The 18,084-nt window shown below is 38.3% G+C and overlaps 1 protein-coding gene across 1 annotated transcript in view; it reads left to right on the forward strand.

Moving 5' to 3' along the window:
* The window catches only part of sgsm2 (small G protein signaling modulator 2), a 182,480-nt gene that overhangs the window by 106,267 nt on the left and 58,129 nt on the right, over positions 1-18,084 (forward strand). The window contains exons 5-10 of the mRNA XM_088011428.1: positions 10,029-10,096; positions 11,679-11,827; positions 11,920-12,054; positions 17,248-17,372; positions 17,490-17,557; positions 17,801-17,964. Coding sequence (XP_087867554.1) covers positions 10,029-10,096; positions 11,679-11,827; positions 11,920-12,054; positions 17,248-17,372; positions 17,490-17,557; positions 17,801-17,964 — 709 coding nt within the window. The remainder of the gene's footprint in view (positions 1-10,028; positions 10,097-11,678; positions 11,828-11,919; positions 12,055-17,247; positions 17,373-17,489; positions 17,558-17,800; positions 17,965-18,084) is intronic.

Consider the following 18,084-nt stretch of genomic DNA (forward strand, 5'->3'; position numbering starts at 1 on the left):
GTTTGGTTAACCACCTGACACCTTGTGCTACACATGTTTGGCTAGCTTTAGCTGCTAACAAAAGTACTAAACCAACGGTGCTGAAGCCCAGTCCTCGAGAGCTACTGCAACTTTTAGATGCATCTTTACTCCAACAGACCAGGATCAGCTCTGAACAGACCTGTTAAAGAGCCATTCATTTGATTCAGGTGTGTCGGAGCAGGGAAGCATCTGAAAGTTGCAGGATGTCATCTCTCGAGGACTGGACTTAAACCTGTCAGTCACGAGAGGACCCAAATTTGGGTCCTCGGCCCTTGCCGCAACAAGATCAATTGAAAACACATGCTATACATTTATCAATATAGGCATATTGCATATCCACGGATCGGGGAAAAGCTCTTCTAAATGACAGAAACAATATTTTCTACCTCAACAACACCCAGCTTGAACACTAAGCAGCTTGATTAAAAAAAAAAAAACGTAATTAGATGCTAACGAGGCATACCCGGTAAAAAACGCAACAGTGAAAGAGCTAGGTGCCCCGATCCACACAAACTATCGATCAGAGTAAAGCCGAAGCTCTGCCGTTTCCAACAATACCAGAGTCACCACGCTACGTGCAAAACTCACTGAACCAGCAGCTAAAGAAGAAAAAAAGAAATAGCTAATTTCACGACGCGAAAAGCATAAATTCAGTCCTACCTTTGCTGTTTCGTGGTCATAATCTTTATTAGACTAAATATTTCCACTTGGTTCGATAATCCATTTTCCCTAAGTCCATCTCATATTGTTTTCGGCTCTGCCCAGAGCCTCTTCCGTCTCCTAGCTACAATAAACAAAATCTAGAGGCATGTCAACGCCCTCGGATTCTATTGGCTCTGATGGTTCGAAAGACATGTCAATCATCAAAATTGGCCAATGGGTTCCCGAGAAACTGCCCAGCATAATTTTGAACGTCTGAATGGAGAACTGCATGATTTTACGCGCAGAGCGCATTGTTATTGTAATGTAATTGTGAGATATATTAGTTTTTTCCTGTGATCATATCATTTTGACAAATTAGTTTTCATTGCTATTTGCATTTTCATTGTTATATAATTCTATTTGAAATGTTATTGTGAGTTTATCTGTTCCATTTTCAGATTATTACAATTTGTCTATTTTTTTCTCTTTTTATGAATGAATGCTATGTGGATTTTTAAAAGGAACCTCCAAAAACAATTATTAGATGTAATTACTTATCTATGATAGATAATCATTTATTTTATGATAAGAATAAATGATTGAAACAGAACCTACAGAAAAAAAACCTGAGAAAGTTCAAATGGCACAAATTGTGCCAAATTGTGCCAAAATGGCTAATTTGGAAGGTCCGCCTAGATTTTTATCAAGTAGTACCTCTCTAAAACTCACATGATTAACTTTTTTTTCATGAAACTTGGCACAGTAAAAGGTCAGATTGTGTACTGTTGTTTACTACAGGTTTTGGATTTCATCTGCATGCTTTAAAAGGAATCTTAATATATTGAACTGTTTTTTTAGGCGGAAATAGATAATTTTTTCTAATTTCTGCTGTGTATCATATTAATTTACTTTCCTCAGTAACAGGCAGGGTGGTTTAATAATATATTCTCTAGGGTCTTACCTTTGTTTTGATACCAAAACAATTAAAATAAACTCTGTAGTTCTTGAGATACATTAAATTCATTTTGGGCATGTTATTTTCAGCCATATTTCTCAAAAACAGGCCATGAGCTATCCAAACAAATAAACTTACGTTAAGCAAATTTATAATTTATAATTTATAACCTAAAATTAATACATCCATAAAAACTAATCAAAACCACGATAATCGTGTTTTTGATTAGTTTTTAACATGGAACTTACCTTGTTACAATAAGCTCCAGACAAGACTCCATACTGCTGTCCCCAAACAGCAAACACGTGAGGTCACAGATACGTTACAATTGTGGGAGCAACTCTGTCTGGTGTCGATTTCAAAATCGACACCAGACAGAGTTGCTTAAATTTAACTCTCTGGAATAACACCAGCTCTTTTGGGAAACTAAAACTCCTATCGTTGAATTAGACTAAACAAGTGTTGAATTAACACTGTATTTTTAACATACAATACCAACAATGGAAATCTAACACTTTTGATTTTGATGTGTAGATAGATAGATTAAATTGATAAGATTAATAACTTGACCTTTAACAGGGCTTCATTTGAAAGCAGAACTGCAGTTCACTACTAATACCAAAGCTGTAGTATTAACACAACAAACGCTGACGTTTTTCAGTCAGTTTTTAACTCAAAACTGTAGCTTCAAACATAAATCATGACTAAAAAAACATTATCAAATATCAAAAATTGGTCTTTTAAAGATGACAACTTAAAGATACTGACACATTTGTATTTTTATTCAAATTTCTAAATGCTTGTGAAATATTTATATAGGTGTACATTGATAAATTAGAATACTGTACAAAGTCAGAATAATTTTTGACATTGTACAGACAGAAATTATTCAGACTGTATGGAATTATTTCTGTACATAATAATTTCTGTAGCAAATGATTTTAGTTGTCATTTTTAAAGCAAGTGATTTTAGTTGTCACTATGAGCCATAGCAATCACAGAAGATGCAGTTTGATTAATTATTATTTTACTTGTTCACAATATTCTGATATATTGACATAAAACTATCAGCAAATGACAACATGGCTTTAACATTCATTCATGCAAACAGTATAGTGCAATGCTAAATGAACAATAAATGAATGAACTCAAAAAATCTACAGCAATTTAGAGGATAGCTCAGATGATTAAACCAAACAAACCAGTGTGTCAGTCCATAGGTGATAAGTCTGTCCACTAGATACTCAAGCACAACAAACACCTGGTGTGATGAAAAAGGAACTTTAGTAGGAACCTCCTCTTCATCCATATCAGCCACCAGAGCTGCTACACCTCCATAGGAGTCAATTTAATCCTAAAATGCAGCCTAGAGTGTAACATTATTGAGTAATAATATCCATATCAAACAAAGACATAAAATGAAAATAAATACACTTCACCAACTATCTTTTACATTTTTTGTTGTTTATTTTAAACTTCTTTCATTATGACCTATTTTTTAAATTCTGATTGGCAAATTAGTGTAATCTCCAAGTATAACATACCTTGCATATTTTGAAAATTTCTGAAGATTTCGCTCTAAGGTAATCGAGAAGCCCAGCCAGGGGTGCGCATCTTTTTGTATGTTTGTGGTTTTTGTCCTTAAAGTGGCGTTTCTAATCGGGGTAGGTACCGACCCCCGGCGGGCATTCAGAGGACGGAAATTTTTACAAAAGGGGGGGCGCTGGGATTCTTTTTGGGGACGTTTGCTCGAAGGTAAACTTTACACCTTAAATGCACAACAATACCAGTTTAGACTTTGAGCAACTTGTTAAAACTGTATTGTGTAACATTAAAACATGCCTGGCTGCAACTGTATCGATGGCAGCTGTCCTTCTCCTCAGTGTTTGTTAGCTTTTGGCGCAGCTCCGCTCCTGCTACTAGTAGCTTCACAGCATCAGTTCAGCGTTACACCGGCTGATGACGTTGCTGTGATTCACTTGTCTGGTGTCTGATTTTCAAATATTTTATGTTTTATTGAGAATTTTTGTGCATATGTTTTGGCAGTGCTGTGATCATGTCAAAGCAGCAACTTATATTAAAAAGTGTTTTAATGTCCATCTGAATGCTGCCCGCTTTCATGGAAGGACAACAAAATATCGCTGTTATAAACATGTGATTACTAAAATCACGATACCCTCACTGTGTATCCCTCAGAAAAATGAACCCATTTAAATAAAGAAATCCCTCCATGGGTGATACCTCGATAGGGAGCGTGATCTGGTATGAAATGGTGGCACCACAGCACTTTAGAATTTTAATCATCAGAATACGGGAGCTAAAAGGTTTACGTCAGTCTGCTTTGCTCCATCAGTACGCGCCTCCCGACCGCTCCGCGCCTTATGGGGTAAAAAAAATAAATAAAAAAGACGATGTGCACGTTGCGCAAAACTCTGAAACAGGAGAACCGCGACTTAGAACGGAGCAACAAACTATTAATCTATAAATCAATAGACAGGTTTATATAAAGATATAATCCATGTTCCTGTCCCATATTTGTATAGCATTAAAAGGATTTGGAACTTTTGTTTTTCCACTGAAAGCTCTGGTTTACACAGTAAATGCCATGTGGGTGAAATTTTATGAATGATACTCTGATGTCCTATTCTCCTGAAGGCAGCATAGAGCTGCACCACCAGAAACTGACAGAAACATTGGAGAGAAGAGTTATGATTAACATACGGTAGTTGGAGTTCTATCCAATTAGGCTGGTCATTTTATGTAATATTTAACAACTAGAAAATGGCAAAGAACAAGAATATTTTTTCCACTCTGATTGGCTGCTGTTAGGCCTACCAATTTTAAGATGGATTCATTGCATTTTTCTTAGACACCTGTAAAAATAATTTCTATTTGCATTGCTTTTTTGTTCTCTGGGAAATTATTTTTGACGATAACTCCAGAAACAACCATAAAAATCAAACATCAACAATAGTAATAGTAATATTAATAATAAAAATAATATTCAGTGCAAAGTAGCCTGCAAATTCTTTGATGGGGGTGGTGAGAGACCTGGCTAATGGATAAGGGGTCACTGGCCCAAAAAAGATTGAGAAACACTACCTTAAATGATATTTAAACAATACATAACAATGGGAATCATAATGCCAAAAGTATAGTGGAAGTCCATCTTTTCATCAACTCCTCCTGTTTTCTTTTTTGTGTAAAATCGAATCAGCTGAGGAGGATATACATCCATGCTAACTGGTAATCCAGTGAAATTAGCAGTAGATCTGAGGAGAATTAGCAAAAAATGTCAACATGAAAAAAACATTGCATCATATTTTGATGAAAAGGAGGGTGTAGTAAGTGGCTCTTACTACAACAAAAATGCTAAAGTTGAATAGCAAAAGTTTCAAAAATATTATAAAGATTATACTTACAAAACAGCTCATTTTCAAATTAGGTTGGACAACTACGAGGAAACATCAATTTAACGCTGTTGCTGCATTCTAGTTGGGAAGGGATTAAAGAGGTGCTTTGCACTGCGTGGGCAAAGCACCACGCAGTTGGTAGCACTGTTGCCTTGCAGCAAGAAGGTTCTGGGTTTGACTCCTGGCCCCGGGCTTACAACATTCTGTGCGGACCGAAACCACGCCAGCATGGGTAAATTTCGGGGAGGTGGTGTGTGCATTTACATCAACAACAACTGGTGTACAAACGCTACAGTTATCGCTAGCCACTGCTCAGAGAACATTGAATTTTTAACTCTCAAATGCCGCCCATTTTACCTTCTGAGAGAATTCAATACCGTCAACATCACAGCTGTTTACATCCCCCCCAGCGCGAACACAAAGGAAGCACTCTCCATTCTGTACCGCTCTGTAAGTACATCACAAAACACACACCCCGCTGGCGATTTTAATCAGGCCAATTTAAAAACAGTAATGCCACACTACCACAAGTGTGTGAACTTTGCAACAAGAGGGGAGAACACACTTGACCAGGTTTACACCAACATCAGGCAGACTTTCAGAGCAGTTCCCCACCCCCACCTGGGCTCATCAGACCATCTCTCTGTTATGCTAATTCCAGCCTACAGACCTCTGTTGACAAGAAGCAAACCAGCTGTGAAACAGATCAGGGCCTGGCCAGAGGGCGCTACAACAGCACTACAGGACTGTTATGAACACACAGACTGGTCTGTTTTCAGGGAGGCGGCCACCACCAACCAGGACGCCAACCTCACCAAATACACAGACTCAGTAACTGGATACATAACAAAATGAATGGAAGATGTAACGGACACCAAGGAGATTACAGTGAGAGCAAACGAAAAACCCTGGTTCACCAGGGAGGTACGTGAGCTCCTGAGAGCACACAAAGTTGCCTTCAGGTCTGGAGACAAGGAGGCCCTCAAGTCAGCCAGGGCCAACTTGCACTAGGGTGTGAGAGCAGCCAAGCGTGCTTATGGACAAAAAAATCAATTCACACTTCACAGTCACAAAAGACCCAAGACGCCTGCGGCAAGGCATCCAGTCAGTCACAGACTACAAGCCAGCCCCCCCACCGTGTGAGGACAACACAGACTTCCTCAACTCGCTGAACACTTTTTTCAGCTGGTTTGAAGAAATTAACACTACAACACCTACAAAAGCTCCAGTCAACCCAGACAGCACAACACTTCAACTGGACCCAATGAACTTGAGGAGGACCCTACTCAAGGTGAACCCCAGGAAAGCTGCAGGTCCAGACAACATACCTGAGAGACTGTGCTGACTCACTCACTGACGTCCTCACAGACATCTACGACATCTCTCCGAGCCAAGCCATCATACCACCAAGCTTCAAAGCCACCACCATCATACCATTACCCAAGAAGTCACCAGCATCATCACTCAACGACTGCAGACCTATAGCACTCACTACGATCTTGATGAAGTGCTTTGAAAGACTGGCAAAGACCCACTTAACATCCACACTCCCTACTACTCTGGATCCATATCAATTTGCCTACTGCCCCAAGCGCTCCACTGATGACGCCATAGCAACAGCACTTCACCTCTGCCTGGCTCATTTGGAGAACAAAAACAGTCACGCACGGTTGCTGTTTATTGACTTCAGCTCTGTGTTCAACACTGTCATCCCCTAACATCTGGTGAACAAGCTGACTTCAATAGGCATCAGCACTTCACTATGCAACTGGCTACTGGCCTTTCTAACAGACTGCAGACAGTCAGAGTTGGAAACAACTCATCTGTGACCAGCATCATAAAAACTGCGGTGCCACAAGGATGTGTGCTATCTCCCCTGCTGTTCACGCTGATGACCCACGACTGCAGTGCCAGATTTGAAACGAATCACATCATCAAATTCGCAGATGACACGACAGTGGTGGGCCTAATCAGAGACAACGATGACTCAGCGTACAGAGAGGAGGCACACCAACTCATCAACTGGTGTGAGAGAAACAATCTGCTACTCAATGTCAACAAAACAAAAGAAATAACTGTGGACTTCAGGAAAGAAAAAACAACTCACATCCCACTCATCATCAATGGCAGTGCTGTGGAGTCTGTGAAAAGCACAAAGTTCCTTGGAGTGCACATCACAGATAACCTCACATGGACTACAAACACCACCTCCCTAGTCAAAAAGGCTCAGACATGACTCCACTTCCTGCAGAGGCTAAGAAGAGCCAACCTCCCCACATCTGCTCTCACCACCTTCTACAGGGATGCCATTGACAACATCTTGACCAGCAGCCTCTCTGTCTGGCATGGCAGCTGTCTAGCTATAGACAAGAAGGCACTCCAGATGATTGTGAGGACCTCAGAAAAGATCATCAGATCACCTCGACCAGCCAGTCAGGACCTATACACTTCACACTGTTCCAAGAGAGCAATGAACATAATGAGAGACCCCACTCACCCAGCACACAAACTGTTCTCCCTACTACCATCAAGGAAGCGCTACTGCAGCTTGCGGTGTCGCACAAGCAGACTGGGAAACAGCTTCTTTCCACAAACCATCAGACTCATCAACACATGGAAGTAAACTAAATGAACATTTCAAGGACACTGGAGAACATTTCATAAACATTTCTTTCACACACCACTTGCACTTTGCTCTTTGTACTTTGCATACAACATCTGCATTACCTCACATTACCTGTATGTCCACTGATTGCACTTCTGCTGCTATATGTGTGTGTTTATTTTTGTGTATATTATTGTCCATCAGTATGTTAGTCTTCTTATTGCACTGTGTGTGTGTTTGTGTATTTATTGTCCATCTATATATTCTTCTTATTGCCCTATTGTCTTCTTATTGCACAGTGTATTGCAGGGTGTGTGTGTGTGTGTGTGGGGGGGGGGGTTACTGTCAATGTCTTATTTATATGTTTATATGTTTAGTTTAACTGCACGTTGGAGACTGGTGAAACGCAATTTCAAACTTCTGTATATAGATCTTTGACAATAAAGTACACTTGACTTGACTTGACTTCTGGATGGTGTTTGCATGTTCTCCCTGTGCATGCATGGGTTCTCTGTGGGTACTCCAGCCTTCTCCCACAGTCCAAAAACATGACTGTCAGGTTAATTGGTTTCTCTAAATTCTCCCTAGGTGTGTGTGTGCATGGTTGTTTGTCCTGTCTGTCTCGGTGTTGCCCTGCGACAGACTGGCGACCTGTCCAGGGTGTACCCCGCCTCTCGCCCGGAACGTTAGCTGAAGATAGGCACCAGCAACCCTCCCGACCCCACTTAGGGACATGGGTGTGTAGAAAATGGATGGATGGATGAATGGATGTGCACTGCACCACCATGTGGAGGCAGAGTAAACACGCTCATTAACAGTAATATTCTGCAGAGTCAGTGCGTGGTGGAGTGGAGATGCAAGTGGTTCCTAAATAAAAAAATCTATGTTCATACATGCTGTTTATACATTTGGACTAGAAAATCTATAGTTAAAATTATTAAACTCTACTTTACCGTGACGTTGTGTGCTATGTAGGTTTGAAATAGTAAGTTATTTAACTATTTCCCCAAATAAGCCACCAACGGCTATACTGTATTCTAAATTTATCTAGGCCAACTTTAAGCAATGCTAGGCAGCAGCTGCGCTAGCATGCTCCATGCATGGCCCATTTTTCTGCAAATCAGCGAAATAGCCCAATAAATTTACCTTCAAGTTCTATATAAGCATTTAGAAGAATTAAAGAAAAAACACCTACCTTGTAATTTTCACACTAAAGTTGCTAAAATTCTTTGTTGAAACTTTTCTCTAAAGGCCAACAGCCAACAAGTCCAGTGAAAACACCTCAGCATTGTGTGCAAAGCTCAGTAATGACGTCAGAAAAAGGAGGGGGTTTATTTCTTTGGTCTGAGTCAGTGATCACAACTTAAAACAGTTCAAAGAAACAATACTCAAAATAAATGATAAGCATATGTTTATTTATTGTAAATGATTTAGAAAATCAAACTGTTAGTTTTGGATCTACTCAAATCAATTTATAAAAGTTACTCTTAGCTGATATGAGTACAGATAACTAACTCCTTATTAGTAAGAAGCACCATTGGGTTTTACAGTGTAATTAGTCTCCTGTGTGATTGGTATCCTGACAGAGGGATTGTACAGCTGAGACAGATGAACTTTGACCTGATCCAGTGATGGTGTGTTTTATTGTTGTTAAAATGTGACAGGAGGAAATATTACATATTTGGATGGATTCAATAAGGGACTTGTACATTAATTTTAACGCCAGAACCACAACCACAACCAGAGCTGCTAACAAATTTCACCACTACAAACAATGTGTGCACTGTTTGTTCATGGACAACAGAAGGTTTTGGTAACTTGATGGCACATAGAGGCACACACTGCATACCAAAACCAAAAGCTAAAATGTCAGAAACAATGCTTGATCCTTAAAAAGATATTTGTAGCAAAAAAAAAAGAGAGAAAACAAAGACTTATTTAGTTGATTTGTCACTTTAGCATGTGTTCTCTTTTAGTCATAATTTTGAGCCCAAGGTTTTATAATATAGTAGTTTTGAAAAAAAAATCTGAATATGTTGGTAATATAGTATATAGTTTTAGAATATCAGATTCAGGGATAGGGAGGATGTCATTTTTTTGCCCTGCAGACCACAAGCCTTTTTATGTATGTATTACATCAAACATATTTTAGATAAAATAAGTCTTTTTGTTAAATACTTTTTTAACCTTTCCTTTTTTCCCATCTGAAAGCTATATTCATAAACATGTTGAGCCTGTTAGTTTTCTACATTTGCTCACACTTAAGTAAAAGCAAAGTCTCTAAAAACTCCTGCAATTCCAGCGATCATTCATGTACCTTTACAGGACATCTTCCCTTCACACAGAAAACACATGCTAACACTGGTCCTTTCATTTCATTTTATCTCTGCAGTAAATACTATGAAAGGGAAGCTCTAATGCATGACCCAGTCTTTGGGCCCATCTTAGCAGCCTTGCTTGGTGAGTAACTAATGCTTGAAAAACATATTTTGTGTGCAGTTATTTATGAAATTTGTAAGGTCACACAGAAAAAAATGGGTGTTTATATTTCAGTCATATTCTCACCATGCAATTCATACATTTATAAATATTATAGTTCCAAACTAAGTGTTTAGTTCACAAGCTAAATATTTATTTTCAAGCTAAATATTTTGCTCCAAATTAAATATTTAGTTTTTTAACTGAGCAAATATGTCATGATGTAGTTGAGGTGTGGACCCAAAAGCAGCAGGCGAGTGACATGATGGAGTTTCATTTAAAGATTTAATGAAGAAGCAAAGAATCAAACTTACAAAAATATGAGCCCATGAAAACAAAATCCAAAAACAAAGACACGGGAAGAGACGAGGCAGGTGACTAGTGATGAGCGGGGTAACAAGGCAGACTGGTGAGTTGTGACTGAGATAGAGGAGCTTAAATACTGGGAGGTAGCAAACGGAACAATGGACCTAACTAGATGAGAAGATTGATTGCAGGTGTGAGTAGTTGACACAGGAGCTAGATGAGGGGCGGGGAGAAGATGGCACAGGGAAGCTAAGGACATATACTGCGGAAGACAGAAGGGAGCTGAAAATACTTATACAAAAGAAAACCTGATAAACTAGAAGAGAAAAAGACATGAAAGAAAAACTTAAATAAACCTAAACAGAAACAAGGCTGATCTAACAACAATAAGAACTAAGGGACATAGAGCTAGAATAACTAGAAGATCAAAACAAAGAAATAACCTAACTAAAATCACTAAAGAAAGATGGACAAAGATTCAGACCAAAAGATTAACTAAACCTAAAGTAAAAAAAAAAGAAAGAAAACTAGAAATACTATGAGGGGAAGCTAGAAGGACTTAAGAAATATCCTAACTAGGATACCCATACCCATCTTCCTAGAGGAAGATGGGTATGGATGCAGACATAACAGAACTCAACCTAAAGTAACCAGATAAGAAAAGCTAGAAACACTACAGGGGGAAGCTAGAAGGACTTAATAACTTAACTGGAACTACTAAAGAAAGGTATACATAAATCAGACATATAAGAATAACTGAACCTAGGGTGATGAAATAACTAAGAAATAAACATTATTAGAAATACTACAGGGAGCATGATATAAGGAATAACTAGAAGAATTAAATAAAATTAATCTAACTACAATCACTAAAGAAAGCTAGACATAGACTCAGGCATACAAGAATAACAGAACCTAAGGTAACTAAAGAATAATGATAAATAAGATACAAAAGCAAAACCAAATCCAAAAATCCAGAGTCCTGACAAAATATTTATTTTCCAAACTATACATTTAATATCCAAACTAAACATTTAATTTTCAAACTAGATATTTTTTCCAAACTAAATACTTAATTACATTTATTACAGTGTAACTTTACAAACTGCACCCTATAGTTGTTCTTGTGTGCAGAATAGTTATGCAACTACTTTAATGAGAAATTAACATTTCCTGATCATCCTTCCCATATTTTGGAAGGTTTAAACTGAACAAATTCCTGTTACGTGCGTTTTCTGCTTGTATTCTGTATCTGCAGTGGGGCCCTGTGCCCTGGAGTACACTAAGCTGAAAACTTCCGATCATTTCTGGACGGACCCATCAGCCAATGAGCTGGTTCAGCGCCACCGTATCCACGGGGCCCACCGCAGCCTAGATGTGTCATCTGGCCGTCGACCAGCTCTGGGGGTGAGTCTGTAGGAGGATTTAGATCAAATCTGAGGATATTTGCTGTTAAAGAGACATCCTGTTGTAAATAAAGGGTGAACATCTTTTATCAGATCCGTAAGAGGCAGTCCAGTGGGAGCATGTCAGAAGACAGGTTTGCTGCATCTGCGAGAGAGTATGTGGAGTCCCTTCATCAGAACTCCAGAACACACCTGCTGTACGGAAAAAACAACGTCCTGGTGCAACCGGTACGACTCTGCCACTCATTTACCTATCAGTTTGGTGTTGGTACAAATATTTTTACAAATACAAATCAAATAAATCAAATAGACCAAAAAAAAAAAACTCATCTTATATTAAAATAAATTGTGTTTCAAAACAAACTGTGAAAACTTGTTTTACATATTGAACTGCATGGGATCTACATGGGTCCATGCAGATGTATTCAGCCCTGCACAGTTTCTGTGCTTTTGGTAGTTTTTATGAATGTTTTAGTTAAATCTTTATTTGAAGGGGTATGCATAAGACTGATATGGCACTTTTAATGGACTTTTATTGCAACTTTTAAAACAACTTTGCATTAAAAGTGTCATTATTACCGAATGACACATCATGACAACAGTCAAACATTCATAAAGACTCTTCATGTTCATGACAGGTGTTATGTCATGTTTATGATGGTGTCATGTCAGTCTTATGCATGCACCCACAGATAAAGTGTTACCATGTTTTCTTTAGTGATCCTCTGCAACTGGAGGGTGATGTCTTCCTCAGTCTAGCAAAGCTTCCTCAGCTTTGCTAGACTTCCTCAGCTTTGCTAGCTTTGTGAGCCATGTTTTTTTGTTTGTTTGTTTGTTTGTTTTATGTGCAAAAAGTCTTGGTCTCCATACAGATGTTTGCAATTTCTAAATATGAACTCCAGGTGAGGATTGCCGTCTTATTTTCACTGTGATTACAGTGAGTAGCTCCTAATTTTTTAAACTATGTTCCAAACACATTCTGTGGTTAAAAAAAAAAAAAAAAAGTTAACAAGATGGAGCACAACAAAATGACAAAATGTGCTCCAGTCATCTGATTAGCTGAATATCCAGAACAGCCTGGTAATTCCATCAGCTTCTCTAGTGGCATAGGCATATTAAAATATAATTATTCCAGAATCTTAGTGGCTCAAGATGTGTAAAAGTGGTTGAAGGAGCATGAGAAATCATTTTACCATGGAATTGTCACCACAGAGACCTTAACCCTATTCAGAATCTTTGTGTAGTGCTGTAGAAGAATTTGTGCATTGGTCCAAGTCTTCCATCATTTCTAAATGATCTTATTGAAATAATGCCATAATCAGAGCCAATGTATTATTAATAGAGGTGTGCCGATTGATCGGCCACTGATCATAATCGGCCGATTTCCGTGAAAAAGTGTATGATCGATGATCGCCAATCACGGTCTCTTGTTGCCGATCACACAAACTGATCACCTGCATCTCATTTCGCAGCCTGCCTGTGCAGCTGGTCTCCTCTTTCCTTCACATTGCGCAAACGTGCAGCAACAAATCCTAAGGGACAGGGCCGTGCAGAGACCACTAAAGGGGCAGGTGCTCAACAAAAAACAAAAGGGCACATCTAACCGCATTCTAGGACAGACTATTAACAAAGCCACACAGCTTTCAGAGTTTAATAAACAATGATAAATTACAAAATTGTGAGATATACAATCAAAGCTAAGGAACAGCTCTATATAAAGCATACAACTATGCATATGTAAGATATTTTATTAGTAATTTTTTTCTGCAGGTCTATTTTGTTATAGGAAAGTATTGCAATATTCAAACCCGCAATTTAGCAAGATATGTAAAGCAGAGCTAAACCACCAGACATATTTTGTCTTTACAGAATTACACTATTAAAAATATAAACAAGGACACAATGCAACCTTTTAGTGACTGTAATCTATAAAAAAGAGTTGCTTGGTTTGCTACACTTGCAGTGGAGATGAAGATGGTCCATTCAGGAAAGCAGAGCTGCATCAAACTTTAACGTGGAACTGCAGAAAAAAGGAAAAAAGAAGAAGAAAAAAAAAAAATCAAAAGTTGAATTGTTAATGCATGTCAGCATGAGAAAAGCCTACTGAGTTTTGCTTAAAAACTTTTTTTAAAATTAAAATCACACATTTTTGTCTCATGAAGTGAAATTTCTTTTTACAAAACAAACTTATTTGTGCATGTCATAAATCTTTTCTTACTATCCTAAGTTTTTGTTTGTGACTCAAAGTTTTGCTTGTGATTCTCACATGAGGGCCTAAAATCGCAACAAAAAATTTCTGATGTGTGCAAATAAAAGTTTATGTTTGGCAAATAACTTTTTAAGTTCACGAGACAAAAATGAGTTATTTAATTTAAAAAGAAGTTTTTTAAACAAAATGTTTTGTTTTTAAAAAAGAAATCATTACAATTCCAAAAGCTTTAATTACAATTTTATTTTACTTAACTGAGGTCAGTTTTTTTTTTCATTGTATAATTGGGAAAAAAAAAAAAGTAACTTCATACTCTGCGAACCAGACCCTAAACTTAAAGTCTGGATTGAGTTTTATCCCCTTCATTAATGACAGGCTTTTATTACATACATTATATCTATCATGGTAATTCAGGATGAGTTATTTTTAATTCTAAATTAATATCCTTGTTGGACTTTTATTTAAGTGCTATTCTCCTTCAAGATACATTTACCTAACACTAGAATAAATGCAATGTACATTATGCAGCAAAGGAAATTAGAAGACATATATCCATGGAGATGATCGGTTTTGGATGGAGATGTGCCCCTACTGCATAAGCGATACTGAAGAATGACTTATTATTAACAATACAGGGAAGAAGCTTTTTAGTTATCTAGCTTTGCTAGCAAGGTCGTTTGCTAGCAGCTAGCTAATATTGCTTTTGTTGGGCAATTGCCCAACAGCAGCCTAATCTCTGTATGATAAAAATATTGAATATTAAGAACAGTTTTTCCTCACCTGGCTGTCTCCTCCTACTCAGTAGTTCTTCAGAGAAAGGCAGACGCAGAGGCCTGTCAGTGTCTGTTGTATTGTTGTATTTCATTACCTCTCTGCTTAAACCGCTACTCCATGCTAAAGCAGAAACGATACATTCAACGTTTTCCATCATCTGACAAGTAGGAAGTCTACTCCATTTTATTCACCAGAAACGTTTTTTTTTATTCACCAAAAACTGTTCTGTAATCTGGAATGTTCGCTAAGTTGAGCTCCGTAGTTAGCCGCCTTATTTCACTGCGAGAGGCAACTGCGTTATGCGTCACGGGCAAAAGGTCAAAGGTAACAAGGTGACCGGAGGGCTTATTATGTTGTACAAAAGAACCCAACAAAAAAACAAATAATTTTAGTACATGTTATTATGTGTCAAAAGAGGCTTAAGAAATAATAATACCAAAAAAAAAAAAAAAAAAAAAAAAAAGATCAAAAGGGCACTAGGAGGTAAGGAGCAGAAGGGGCAGATCCTCAAGCCCCCCCTCCCTCTCTGCACGTGCCTGCTAAGGGATGTTGTGTGGAACTATAACGCACTGAATGAATGGGGAAGTTTGCGTGTTGCGGCTGAAAATTACCTCGGGGTGAAGCTCGTCAAAATGCATCAACGCGACGAATCTAATATGGCATAAAAACAATGACATACTTGTCGGAGTTTGGCTATATCGAGGCTCACTGCAGTAAAAAAAAAAAAAAGACATATGGAGCGATCAGATAGCAGGTAAAACAGCGCACAGCTACAAACACTCACCCGGATTAGCATGATGGTCAGAAAGCTAAACAAACACCGTAACTTGTAAAATAATTTAAGACTTCGAGCTAGCGGTGTAAGACGCTGGTTCTTTTCTCGTTGTTGAACCGCTGCTACGCGCTACAGGTAGTAATATTTCACAGACGGAGCGCCGCTTCTGCTCCACCTGTTAATGACTCTCACACCGAACCTGTGTTTAAAGCTGCAGCATATAACTTAAAAAAGATAAATTTTACACACGTATTAAAACTTTCGCTGTCCTAACATGAGACAGATAATCTCTGAAAAAATTATCGATATACTCCCTGTTCTGCATAATTACTCCGCTCTGCAGAACTAGCAGTAATCAGCTTGCCATGCTATCAGGAAGTTTTCATTCTGTAACTCAGGATTGTTTATTGTAATGGAACCTGTATTTGCCTTTGAACGTTAAGTTTTATACTTTAATTTTTTGGCAACGTTGAGTTTTTTTTTTTTTGACGTTTTGCATTATTTAGCCTCTTCAGAGCTTTCATGTTTTCAGTCAGTATTACCGATAGCAGTACAATTTGCACAATGCCTGTTTTTTTTTTTTTTTTTTTCTTGGAAAAAGTTACTAAAAACAAGTTTTTATCTAAATTAAGGTGAATTCATGGTTCCTTTTTCCACATAATGTAACCGGTAGTGCTTATGATTAAAAATAATAATAATTGTGTGATCTGTATCGGTGGTCAGCCGTGATCGGCCCTCTTGAAAAAAAAACCTTATCGGCACATCTCTAATTATTAACGTGTGTAATACATTAATAATATTACACACATTAATAATACATTGGCTCTCGGCAGATTCCACAGGTCCCGCTGTAGTCAGGTCTCAGACTGGCTTATTTAATTGCTTAAAGAGGCAGTGTTATGTATGCTTTTTTGAGCTTTACATCATGTTATGATGTCATTCCATGATCAAAAACATACCTGAAGTGTTGCTTTGATCCTTTCAGGCCTGTTTGAGAAATCCTTTAATCTCCAAGGCAACCATTCTGCTATGTATAATATGTGGGTGCAAGTCCTCCTCAGGCCTGCAGTTTCCAGGCTTCTGCCTCACAGAGCGCAATTTCCCCACTCAGTTCCTTCAGACTAGCCAGCAGCAATTAGCAAACACCTGGTGGAATTGAGCTCACTATAGAAGCTACTTCTCAGTGAAACACTGGTAAAAATGTTGTTGCAGGATAAATAGAGGACCCAGGCTGTGATGACTTCCTGAAGACGCCTCAGAAAGAGCAGGAGTGTTTAAAGACAGAGACTCAATTTCAATAAGTCAATTTTTTAAGTCATATTTAACATATACAGCATTTTTTTAACAACTGAAGTTAACATGTAGTTACTTAATTATGCTTTTAAATGTCACTATGTGGCTGGAAAATATACATTACAGCCCCTTTAAAAACTAACATTTTATTTCCTCAGTTTATGATTGCCTGATGTAAAAATTAATAGGATGATTTGAAATATTTAAATGTGACAAAAAATGAAAAACAGGAGGAATTCTTAATGGGGCGACTATTTTACAGCACTCTGTTAAAAAACTAAACTTTTGACAAAGCACCTCAGTATTCCCCCCTAAATTTTGAACTTTGATCTCAACACTTAAGCTCTCTTTCTTCCATCTGAAATGGTAGAAAAAGGACATGGAGGTGTTACGGGGCTATTTGTCACTCCATCAAGCTGGGGATAACCTCACACTAAAGTGGACACCTAACCAGCTCATCAATGGTACGCTGGGGGACTGCGACCTGGAGAAAAGGTTGGACCAAACTCAGAAATCACAGCTCTTAGGAAAGAGAAGCATTTAGTGACATGTTGGAACTTATCTGAGCTAAAATGACTGCCTCTGAACCTGAAATTTTTTTTTCACTTTCAGTATTTATTGGGACTATGCACTGACTGTTCCTCTGCGCCAGATTGTTTGCATCCACTGTCACCAACGGCGTAAGTATACACATTGAGAGTTATTTTTGAACTGCAGCATGAGATAATAGTGTTTTAAATGCTGTCGCCTGATTGGACTATTAATCTCTTAAGGTGCAAATTGCTGCAGCTTTAAAATCTGGCTTTTATATTTGGTGAATGCTTATTTGCCTCTCACAGAAACAGAGAAAAACTGTGCTACACAACCCACTCTATAGTTCATCTTATGTTTTTCTGTATGAACTTTTTATTTCCATGATGCAGCTGATTGTGGTGGGACGCTGGTACTCGTCAGTCAGGATGGGATCCAGAGGCCGCCATTGCACTTTCCCCCCGGCGGTCACCTCCTGGCCTTCCTCTCCTGTCTGGAAACTGGACTTCTACCACGAGGTCAACTGGAACCTCCCCTCTGGTCCCAGAAAGGCAAGGTAACAACAATTATTAACTAGTCAGTTCATTTAATTTATATAGTGCCAGTTCACAACTAGGGCTGAAACGATTCCTCGAATGATTCGAGTACCTCGATTACTGAAATTCCTCGAGGAAAA

Source organism: Poecilia mexicana, unplaced genomic scaffold (assembly GCF_051168715.1).
Source record: "Poecilia mexicana isolate PSO_F unplaced genomic scaffold, ASM5116871v1 scaffold_13, whole genome shotgun sequence".
NCBI classification, from domain to species: Eukaryota; Metazoa; Chordata; class Actinopteri; order Cyprinodontiformes; family Poeciliidae; genus Poecilia; species Poecilia mexicana.